The 12,706-nt window shown below is 40.3% G+C and overlaps 1 protein-coding gene across 4 annotated transcripts in view; it reads right to left on the bottom strand.

The window, feature by feature from the left end:
* The window catches only part of Tpk1 (thiamin pyrophosphokinase 1), a 296,901-nt gene that overhangs the window by 158,270 nt on the left and 125,925 nt on the right, over positions 1–12,706 (bottom strand). For all 4 annotated transcript variants that reach the window (XM_045160318.1, XM_045160319.1, XM_045160320.1 and 1 more), the window contains one exon: positions 9,476–9,548. In XM_045160318.1, the coding sequence (XP_045016253.1) occupies positions 9,476–9,548 (73 nt within the window). The remainder of the gene's footprint in view (positions 1–9,475; positions 9,549–12,706) is intronic.

Here is a 12,706-nt window from a genome sequence, read left to right on the forward strand (position 1 = left end):
CGCTGAGATAAACTGCCAGACCAGGTACAGTTATGGAGGAAGGGATTTATTGAAGCTTACAGATCCAGGGGAAGTTCCATAATGGCAGAAGAAGCTGGCCTGCCTTCACAGGACCAAGGAGAGAGAGAGAGAGAGAGAGAGAGAGAGAGAGAGAGAGAGAGAGGGAGGGAGGGAGAGAGAGAGAGAGGGAGGGAGGGAGGGAGGGAGGGAGGGAGGGAGGGAGGGAGGGAGGGAGGGAGGGAAGGAGGGAAGTACAAACCAAAAGCCAAAAGCCACAGCACACTTCAGGAACTCCAGCTAGGAACACTATGCATATGTTTAGATTGAAATGGAAAACCCACCACCACACCTTAAGATCACCCAGTGACATTGCTTCCAGCCAGTTAGCCAGCAGATGCAAACTACAAACAATAAAGAACTGAATATATTGGGGGCCATCTATTCAAACCACCACACCGTAGATGTGCTCTTTTTCCTGGCAGCTTTCTAAAAAGCTGACTACGTCATGGAGCTTTGTTCAAAAGTTCCTGAAACAGTAACACCAGCTTGTAAGCATCTAGATATACCTAACCTAGTTTGAAAAAGAAAAAACAAACAAACAAACAAACAAACCAGAAGAGCAGGTGTTGGTAGCTAACATATACTGATATTCTGAGGTGAAATACATTTGAGAAATACTAAGGTGAGTGCTATTTCATTTAGACTTATTTAAAATAATATTGTTCACAGTGAGCTTCCAAAAGGGGCATATGGGATGTCAAATTTCACAGATCAACGACGTGTCTGTTTTATATGAAGTAATATGTACAAGCCATGCGTCACTGCCCTCGTTCTAAACTAAAAGAAGGCTGTTCTCCTGCTCCACGTGCGCTACGACGAGAACCTTCCAGGGACTAAGGGTGGTGGGATGAACAGCCATACACTTGAGGTTGCACAAGATCACCTGTGAGCAGGAATAAGTAGGAAAATCATGGTTTAATTGTTTCTGTAAAGCTCCGCAAACAAGTACAGAGAAAGGAATAAGCAACACCTATAGGTGATGCACTGAGTGAGAATGGGTGAGTGGGCCTTTTGCACCAGATGACAAAGGGAAGAGAAACAGGGACGGAGGCCCAGGAGAAGAGAGCATGAAATTCAAGAGGCGTGAGGATGGCTAGGCACTGTGGGGTCTTGGCTACCATCATCGGGAGTACTTACATGTAAAATGCAGCAAAGGATTCTTCCTTCCTTAATGCTTTATGGATATTAAATTAACTCAAACAAAACTGTCTCAAAAGATATAGATAGCAATCAACTCAATTTGAAAGGGCCATGATTGAGGCAAGCGTGGGAATTAAGACACATTCAGGAGAGGGTTTCATATGATGTTCCCAGGCAGCCTCCTGGTTCCCTGGTGAGATGCTAATGAAGGTTAGACTGCCTGATGCATGAAAGTGAAGTGAAGAAGCTGTCCATCAACTGTCAATAGAAGATGCCTGTCTATAATCCCTCAGCCATTGCTGTACATCTGCGCATATGCTAATTAGTCCTCCTGCCTAAACCCACAGATTCACTATACTCAGAACCAGTTTGCTTTGTTTCTATAGTTTTAAAGAGATATATGAGTAGATGGAGATGTTTTATGTTTCCTATAGTTTCTTGGCATAATACTCAAATGTGCAAACTCTACAACTTTTTATCATCCATCTTGTCATTTCATTTAAACTAATTAATTTTTCCATGTCTAAAATGTATTGACATGTTGTTCAAAACAACAAAACAGGCACCAATGGAATGAAAATAATAATATTCATGAGACCAAGTAGAGCAATATAGTTATTTTTAGCAGGAGACATTCAGCAAAACAGAAATAGAACTGAAAACAAGGCCTTGCCAAATTCAAAAAGATATTCTAAGTAATGCTGATTATGAATTACAATTTTATTCATAAACCATTTACTTATGGAAAGGGAATGATGAGAAATAATTTTAAAGTAGCATTAATGAGAGACAACAGGCATTAAAAGGTTCATAAGAAAACAATTTTATAAAGAAAAAGAAAACAGCAATATTAACATATTTCAAGCATTTCTCTCTCTATATATCATTGATCATTGTCCCAAGCACCTGAGAAATTGGTCATCAAATATGACTGTTTTTTTGCAAAGGGTTGTTAAGACTTTCATATACCTCCCAACCTAGAGACACTTTTCAGTTAGCTCAAGAAAATAACCACTCTACTACTTATAAAAACTAAAAGACATGCTGTTAAATTTTCAGATTAATTTTATTTGACATCTACAGTTACCTATTTCTCCATCCCATTCCCCACATTTCCCCCTTCAACACTTGCAATCAGTGCAGTGATTGTTAAATTGCATTTAAAATGCAAGATCACTTAATATCAGTGGTACATTTATGAAGAAAAATCAGAACTCTCTTCAATGTCACTCAGAAGTCAGTTTTGGTTATTTTCACTGACACAGGTACATCTACACGCAAATCTCATTTTCTGAAATGTGCAGGTTCCAGTCATTGTGATGCAAAGCAAAGCCATGAGTTTTCAGAGAGCACTCTCCGGTGCAACCAAATGTGGACTTTCACATTTATCAAAGGGACCTTTAGCTAAGACAGTGCAGATAATCTCTCTGTGCCAACCATGAACACGCTTGAAAACCAGAGCATGGCGGGTTTTACATTTATAAAAGGGAGCATTGGTTAAAGAAGTTTAGATATTTAATCTTTATCTGCACAGACAGGCTTTAAAATCTGGAGCATGGTCTCACCATACAACATGACACTGAGAACATATATTCAAGAAACATTAGTTTCATGAAAGATATTTGCTAGGTCAAGACAAAATGGAGTCACCGAAGACAGCAGGAGGGCAACAGAGATAAGGAAGGTGGTCATCCACATTCCTCGAGGAGCCGCCCAGCCATCATCCTTTCCTTGCCTAACAATGCCCCCCAGGTCTAGGTTTCCTGCTTCCTTATCTCTCTCCTGGTCACTTCTGGTCTCACAACCTATGGCTAATGTAAAGAACAAAGGAGCTCCTTCCCTTCCTCAGCTTCCCCTAGCTGAAGAGCGCTAACTAGAGCACTATCTGTAATCTCAAGGTGGACTGCTCCACTCTTGAGAGTCAGTCCTGGCAGCTCATGCTCCCCTCCTCCCCCTGGAATAAAAACTTCCATCTTTGCCTCAGAGTGGTCTCTGTGGTCTTGGTCACTCCTGACCCTTACAATATTCTTGAATAATTTATGTCATTTGCTTTTGAAAATTCTTATCTTTCACAGTTGAGGAAAAAATGTAGGGATAATGACCTACTTGAATTTCAATCTCCACTCGGCCAGTTTGTTTTTGAATCAGCTCATGGCCTGATGTCCTCTCCTATCTGTGGAGCAGAGTCTGCTCCTCCCCCAGCTGTTAGCTGCACTGGCCATTTTTACCTGCTCTGTGTGGCATCACAACGTAGTTATACCAGGGTCTTTAGACAGTTGTGTCCAGTGTTCCTGAACACTATTTTGTTATTATACAATGTTCTTCAAGGACAATAAAAGTTTGGGTTGGATCTAGAGTCCATTTTCTGACCTAGAGTTGTGGTGATTTTGCCTTGGACATGGCGTCGTGTTGATCGCTATACTTTCTGAAAAGCAGAAGTACAGCATGGAGCAGAACACACTTGGTTATGTACATGCTTGCTACCTTCTATTATTAAGATTGCGGTGACTATGCCAGGCCAATCCTGCGCCTTGTGAGTAGCTTTTAGGTTGTGGTCATTTTCATTTTCAATTTAACTCATCTCTTGAACCTTTCCCTCTTGCTCTCCCCAGAATGGAGGGGAGAGGGAAGGCACCTATGGGACATGTGAAAAAAGGGGTAGGTCCCCCAAATGTCCATTCCCAGAGATGGTAACTAGTCTCTGCAAGCTACAGCCATCTGCTCCAACAGACAAAGGTGACCCCTCAGGAGGAGCAGTACGTAGCAGCTGACTCCAAGTTTCAAATAAATTCTCTTCATACAAAGCCTGGCTACTGATCCCAGAGTTGCTGTCAGAAACAGGGAACCATCCTATTGGGACAACTTATTTCTATTTCTGGAAAGTGGGATATACTATTGTTCATTTCAATATTCTTTTAAAGGATATTATATTTCCACTATTGCAAATGACTACATATATATACTATTCTAAATATGTACATTTATGAAGAATCCTTGTTATCACAGGGCATAAACTAAATACAACTAGTTACTCAACCACCTAAGTCATGAGGACACAGGCTTTATATTCCTTTTCCTACATCCAGGGATAATTACACACTGTCCTGCAATTAGAACATATGAGGAGTCCTATTAGATAGTATGGTTTTCATGAGATAGTGGGGTTTCCCCTAAAATTATCAAGAAACTGAAAGCTTTGACAGACAATCAGAGACTTCTGAGATATCAACACTAAAAAGGACTTAGAACACACTCCAAGGCTTACGGAGCTTTGCAGAAGAAACAAGAATAAACAGCAACAAAAAATTAAGATACCAAAGAAGCATATATAAGAGACATTTTTTCATTCTGAACTGACAATTGTAAAAAGAACAAAATGCTGTATTTCTCTACATTTCTTTATACCTAGCCTAGAGAAACATAGAAGTCACTTCCTTGCAGGAGGCTTTGCTGATGGCAGGTAAACAAGAGGCTCTGCTGGGATGGACAGCATTTCCTAGGGTCCGCATTGTGGAGCAAACACCTTAAGATAAGTGGGACCCTGGTCACAGGCCTACCTCACACCACCCAGGTGGCGCTTCCTATAACTCACCAACAGATCTGTTTACAAGTTCCTTTTTTTTTTTTTTTTACTTTTATGACTGTAACTGTCATATGTGAATTGTGATTTAGGGTTTAACTCCCATCCTGTTTTGTATTTTTACCCCTAACATCATGTGGTTATTTCCAATAAAAGATGACACTCTGAATAGCTCACTGCTTCCCCTGCCCCCTGAGATTCCCTCTGTGCGCAGACCTAGTATAACAGACTTTCTTTCTTTCTTTTTTTTTTTTTTAACCCAATAAAACTCTGCCTCACATTCCATGAGTCAGTGGTCTTCCTTGTGCGACACCAGACCCCATAACAACAATGAACCAGGGAGGGAAGGATTAGGGCAAACACAGAGGCTTGACAGCTGTCTGAAAGAAGCACCACATACGTCCACTGCTTGGAAAGTCCAACAAGGAATGGATAAATGTTGGCTCCACAATTGCTTTATGATTTCAACCAAATTTTAGTACTCCAAATTTTTCCTTGAATTTACTTTCTTCACTAGAGCCCATGTTTCTACATCACTGAAAGTCAGAATCGGGGGTGGGAGTGCAGTGTATGTGAAAGGAGATAGAAACCTATTTTGTGAAAGAAAAGCTTAAAGACTGCTCAAGTTGGAGATAATGACTTAAAGGAATGGTGTGTAATGGTGCATTGCTTGTAATTATCATCATTGTTAACACTAGAGCTACCAGACATCAAGGGTGCACTACATGGGACACACTTATCAACATAACAGACGCCTTTCATGCCCCTTAGGAGAATGCCCTATAAGTTCAAAAGCAGTGAGTTCAACAGTCAGAACACAGGGAGAAAATGGACTGTAGTATGCCTATCTATAACCATGCAGTTTAGAAATTAGAAGATTTAGCTAAACTGTACTTTAAAAACTGAGTTCTAAAAACCATCAACTCGTTTTCAAGAATAAAGCAAGCACCCCATTAATTTATTCTTCTACTTACATATATGCAATACCATCCTATTAAGTCCCCCCTCCCTTTCTATTCCCTTTGAGGTCAGGAAAAGGGACTAAGTAAAGGAAAGATGGAGGAAGGGCTAAATCAAAATCTAGAAGGATATAAATAAATCATGTGGAAACCTACTTTTTTGGACAATGTAACACTCAGGAGCCATAGATTGTTACTAGAAGATTCTCAGTGCCAGGGATGGGATAGCTTCTAGTAAGCTGTCGTCCAGGGAGGTCTCTGATGCCCCCAAAACATTACAGGCCATTGCTGAGGCCCTTGGTCTCACAAAAGGAATAGATGGTAAGACCCTATTGCTGAAGATTCCACATACTTGGGCTGCAACGTCAGTGAGAAATCCTGCTGGAACTGAACTTATAACTTTTTCCATGTAGACCAGCTGACAGAAATTTGGAAAAAGCCACACTGCATACAGCTCAATGGGAGACAGAAATCATTAGTGCAGATACCCAACAGTGGACACTACAAGCCTTATATTTGGCTAACCTGGCCAAATAAGCCAACGGGTGCAATAGTGGCATATGTGTTGTGGGGGAAACCAACTATCCTCTACTTTGACTGGAGGCCCACTCCATGGGAGGGAATACATCCCTGATACTGAAAACCTACAACAGGGGTAATGACTTTGGGATGACTCAGAAGGCACCATGGTACTGAGAAGAAGTGACAGAGAAATGCTCAGCACTGTAATATCTTAATCACACTTTCCTTGGCTCAGGGTCCATTGCGGAAAAGGTGGCAGAAAGAATGTAAGAGCCAAAGTAAGGGTAGGACTCCTTACAATGTACTCCTCCAGACAAAAAATGCCCTGGATATCCATGACTTCACAGCACCCGACACTACCTACATAGGACCATTATAATACGAGGAAAAGATGATTACATCAAAATGAAAGAGAGACTGCTGCGTGTGGTGGTGCACGCCTTTAATCCCAGCACTCACAAGGCAGAGGTAGGAGGATCACCATGAACTCAAGGCTACCCTGAGACTACACAGTGAATTCCAGTTCAGCCTGAGCTACACAAAAAACCAAAAATAAACTATAATAAAATAAAGGAGAGACTGATTGAGAGGGGGAAGGGATATTATGGACAGTGGAGTTTCAAAGGGGAAAGTCGGAGGAGGGAAGGAATTACCATAGATATTGTTTACAGTCATGAAAGTTGTTAATTATAAAAAATAAAAATATTTGAAGAAAAAGAATAAAGTAAGCAAAGTAAGATATATAAGAGAAACTCAGCATTAGCTACTAACCCTTGGCCCCAATTTATTCAATTTTTTAAATTTCATTATTCATTTTGTATGCAAGTTCCTGTGTGTGTGGTTGGGCATGTGCAGGTGGGTACATGTGTGTATGGGAGTGCACATGAATGCATGTATGTAAAGGTCCTAGCATGATTTTAGGTGCCATTCCTTAGGTACATCCAACTTTGTTTGGAGATGGGGTCACTCGCTGGCTTGAAACTTACCAATTAAGCTAGGCTGCCTCTTCCTCTCTGGCACTGGGGTTATAAGTGTGCTCCACCATGTCCAGCTGTCTTCCCTTTTCCTTTCCATTCCTTTTCATTGTTAATGTGAACTCTGTGTTTTGAAGCTAGGTCCTCATGCTTCATGCAGCAGAGCCTTGTTCTCAGCCCCCTCACCCCATTTCGCTGTATCCAGGACTTTCTGTAAAGCTGGCTTCTCTTTACCATCTCCTCCTGAACGATAATGATCAGAATGGCACTTCCCACTTGGGCAAGCCAGCATTTATAGGAGGTAAACAAGGCACATTGGGTCACATCCTGAGCATGCTAGTCCCTGACTTTCCTGCTGTTCGCTCTGCTCCAGCAAAGTGATTAATGCCTAGGCATTTGTAAGGTTCTGCCTGTAAGCTCGGCTGAGGCACTATCCCATTGAGGCTGAGGTGTTGCATTTAATGAGAAGTGAGACAGTAGGGAAAGAATAGGAATGTGCCAATGTTGAAGTAATTGAGCATGAATATCAAACATTGACTTGGGAACAGTCTTCATTTGCTGAAGGAAGGTCTGCTCAGCTGGTGGGCAGATGAAGCCAGCACAGACCTGTATTCCCTGCCAACCCCAGACTTTGCTTATCACACCAGCCTAACTCTACAGCCATGGTACTTTGTCTTCTTTTCTAGAATCATGTCTGCTTTTCTAGTTCCTCCTTTCTTGACTGCCTTCTTTCATTCAAAGAAAGATTTTCTTTCTCTTTTGAGTTTATCTCCTCTTTCCCCAAGCCTTACAATGAATTTATCCCTGTGGGCATAGTTTTTGCTATTCCTTTCAAAAAATGTATAATTTTCCTGTGCCAGTTTAGAACAACGAGGATGATGGTGTTTTGGCTGCAGAATTGCTAATGCTATAATTTTCTTTCAAAAACTCTGCATTGTCTTCTGAAACTTGTGAAGCCTTTAATTATTAATTACTTTTATTCACTAATTGTGATCCTATCATCCTCAATTAGATCTTTTATACGTTTTAAGTGGCAAGGATCTGTGGAAAATCTGTACAATAGTGGTTAAAAACAGCTATTATTAATCTCAAGTTGTAATGAATAGTTTTACTTAGAGGAGAATAATAAGTAGAAATATTGTAGAAAAATTTTGTTTGCTTGATGAATATCATTTTGCAACTAATGAAGACATTTAAAATGTTTTTTTTAAAAATTTATTTGAAAAAGAGAAAGAGACAGATCGAGACACACACAGAGAGAGAGAGAAAGTATGGGCACTTGAGGTCCTTTGTCACTGCAAATTTACTAAATACATGCACCCCTTTGTGCAACTGGCTTTAATTGGGCACTAGGGACTTTAACCCAGGCTTACAGGCTTTGCAAGCAAGTGCCTTTAACCATTAAGCCATATTGTAATGTGATATTTGGGGTCCAGGAAAATTCTTGGACCCCAAATTCTAGGTTCATTTTTAATTTTAATGAAAGAATTGACTAAAAAAGGACTGAGAAGGGTAATTATTAAATTATTGTATCTATTGAGGGAAGTACAGAGCCAAGGAAAGGCACCCTGTGGCTAGAGTTCCTGTGCAGAGGACTGGGAAACTCATGGATAAAAGAGAGAGAAAAGAAAATTTAAAGAGCTCCTGTCATGTGGGAAGCTGGAGGGAGTAAGGAAACCCATGTGGAGAGTAAGGGCTCGGGGGCCCTTATAGTTTCAGAAATATTTTTAGAAAGTATTTCATTTAATTTCAAGGAGGGGCCATAGAGCACTATAAAGGGACTCCAGATGTGTGCACTACTTTGTGCATCTGGCTTTATGTGGGTACTGGGGAGCTGAACACAGGCCAGAAGGACAATAAAGTGCCTTTAACTATTGAGTAATCTCTTCAGCCTCAATAAAGTAATTTATGAAAATGATGTAATAACTAATGAGGGCATAAGCAATGGTAGGTAATTAAATATACCTATCTAAGCCATGAACATGTAAAGTGCATGTGGCATATATATGCTTAAGGGACTGCAGATGCACATCTGGTGGAGAATTAATTTCTTCAAGATTGTGTTTCCGTGTTTCATTTTCTAAATTCCTATACTGATTGTATAACTGATGCAATAACAAAACTGTACAAGGAATTGAACACTGTACTTCTTGATTCATACAATAGTCCAGGAAAAGCAGAGACAGCAGAGGCAAAGCACTCGCATGAGCAGGATGTTGAGTATAAAGCGGCACGGTTACCTGAACAGCGTAGTACTCTTTAACTTCCGGCCTAATGGAGTCAAAGTCCCCATTGATGAATTCGGGCAAAAAGCTGAAAGAGACAGATGCATGTAAGTCAACTAGGCTGCTGTGTTTGTTTGCTAAACTTAACAACTATGGTGCTAAGAGCCAGAAAGAAAACTAATATACTCAAAACAACAAATAAATAGAGACTATTTTCAGAGTGAACAGGATGCATACTATTCAATGCAGTACGGCTCAGGCAAACTCCATGTACACAACCAACTCATTCAGGCAGTAGGTTGGTACATTGCAAACAAATAAATACTAAGGAAGGTAATTTGCTGTAACACTTAACACAAACACTCTTCATCTCTGCCTTGTCCATATATTCAGACCTTAACATTATCTTACCTCAAACCAATCTGCAGCTTTCAACAGATTTGAACAGAATAAAGGATCATGAGAACTCATACTGTGTGCCAAGCAGAGGCAGCTCAGAGACATTTTCCACATAATAAAGTGACACAGAAATAAAAATCTTCTCAAATACTCGAGAATTTCATTTCTATATAGGAAGAGATTCCCATGTGATATTGTAATGATCTTAGTTCACTTTCCTGTTAGTAAACTTTTAACCTTTCATTTTTTATAAAATCTGAATGACCTCTATCTTCATATGTCTGCAAATATTCCCATGGCCTGGGAGAATCTCTCCCCAGTTTGTAACTCCCAAATGTGGAGAAATAAAATGACCCTGGATTTCTCAGTACTCCAGCAAAAAATAGCATGGGAGTTCCCTGACTGGGAGAAATGTACATACTACATAATAAAAAAGGATGCTCATTTCTACTTCCTACAAAATATTTTACTATTCATATAACACAAGAATTAGATCAAGACCTAGTTATTTAATCTGTTTTGTGTTTCAAAAGAGTCATGACATTTCTATTATGTTGTCTCAAGGGGGCTAAATTATATCGAATATTCTAGTTCCCTATTTACAGGGAGAATGGAGGCTTATCCCTGTGGATATTACAGGTTGAAAGGGATGAAATCCTGGGAAGAGGAGATAAATGCAGGTCAAAGAAGCCAAGACCCAAGACTCTTAGAGAGATTCTACTTATAAACCAAAGTCAGGCCCATAAAGTTGCCAAGGAGACCCTTCCCAGAGGAGAAAAGTCAGCTGTAATTCCAACTTAGTAAGTGAAGGTAAAAAGATATTTTCATTTTTTCTTCACCCATGGTGTAAAACTGCCAACAGAAGGTAACTGGCCCATCTCTCAGCAGATGAGCCATGAATCTGACTTCAACTCTCCCTGTGTATTCAAGATAAAATCAGTAAAGATGCTGGGAAAATGAGCTAGCTTTAGATTCTGGAGCTCCCTGCTTTTCCTTTAGAATAGCTGAGCCCAGCTATCCTCCTTTCTCTGCCTCCCTCAGTGCTGGGGTTACACACCTTTACCATGGGTGTTAGGGATTGAACTCAGGTCCTTATGCTTGCTGAACCATCTCACCAGCTTCTATTTTTATGATTCTTAACTCAGTTGGAAATACTATTTCTTTGATGAAAACTAATCTGATTGACCTGTGTCAGGCCAAGTTTTCTCTCAATCATGCCCCCTCCTTGGACTAGAACAGTGCTGTGTAACGCGTCACAATGCTGAACACGGGGTGGTGTGTTTACCCCACAGTGCTGCTGGGCACGGTGGAGCTTGTGCACCACATAGTGCTCGGAACGGCGGTGCCTGTGCACCTCACGGTGTTGGGCATGGTGGGGCAAGAGTACCACACAGCGCTGGGCATGGTGGTGCACGTGTATCACATGGTATTGGGCATGCTGGTGCATGTATATAACACACTGTTGGGCAAAGTGTTATATGTGTTAATCATAGTGCCGGGCATGGTAGTGCACGTGTACCCCATGGAACTGGGAATGGTGGTCCGTGCTGGGAGCCCAACACGGGGAAGGTTGAACCCGGAGGACTGGGAGCTCAGTAGTTCATAAGAGGAGACCCCTGTCTCCAAACATCAAGAGCCTGGGATACAGCTCAGTAGTAGACAACATGTCTAGCATGTTGGAGACCCTGGGTTCAATCCCCAATATCAATCAATCAATCAATCCATCATTTGTAGCACATAAAGTTCTTGTTAAATGAATTCACTCACTTTCAACATTTCTTTAGAATTTTTCCACTGACCACCATTATCATATGCATATTAGTCCTTTTTCAGTTCAGGGATTATTAGGCTTGGAAGGGACAAAAGGGATCATCCCTTCAATGCCCCATTATCTCTGCAAGAAACTAAGATCAAAGAGGCCAAGTGAATTTGTATGACTATGTCACTGTACTTTGCTATGGAGAGTAGTCACTGCTGCTCAGGGCTCCTGTCCTGTCTGTTTCAAGTGACTTCCTAATGACACTGACTCTATATTACTCTCCACATTTTAGTCTCACAGATATCAAGAACAGATTTGGCAGTTTCTAAATAGTGAATTGATTTTTGTAATATATAAAAGTGAAAAATAAAAGCTGATACACATAGGCAGCTGAGTATCTGTCCCCTTAGGATAGATAATCGTAAAGAGAATTTAATTTCCTTTTATCTTACACAGTGAATAATGAAAGTAATCATCTAAATTAATTTACACTTCCATATAAATTACTAATAAGAAAACAAAATTATATAGATAAATGATAACTAACTTCGGTTAAATTTTAATACAATTTTCTTCAATATAACATATATATATTCAAATTGAAGTATGATGATTTTTTTCTAAAATGACTCCCAAAAATACTCCTGGTGTTCCTGCTAAGATGACTAACATCTTTATAAGTTACTTCCTCAATGTGCTTTTTGATGCCATAATTAAAAGGCCATCTCACACTTTCTGAGGGTCCTGTTGCCATGGCACCTAGAATTCTGAAGAGGCCCTCCATGTAGAGAAGCTATGCCTCTGCTCTTATATAAATCACAATTTATACAAGTTGACTTTTATAATCCGGGGACTAACTACACATAGCTACTGGTTATAGGGACCTGGATCTGTGGAGTCACTGGTTCCCTCTGCCTTCTGTTGACACAGATTACGACACTACATCTCTTTGTTATGTTGACTTCGCTTTCATAACAGTTGACCCATCAGTACTAAAAGTTGGCCCAGAGTCTTTACAAGTGGTCCATCTGAGTAAGATATTTACATTTTAACTCTTATCATGCATGTCACTTACCACTGACAAGAGT

Source organism: Jaculus jaculus, chromosome 10, assembly GCF_020740685.1.
Source record: "Jaculus jaculus isolate mJacJac1 chromosome 10, mJacJac1.mat.Y.cur, whole genome shotgun sequence".
NCBI classification, from domain to species: domain Eukaryota; kingdom Metazoa; phylum Chordata; class Mammalia; order Rodentia; family Dipodidae; genus Jaculus; species Jaculus jaculus.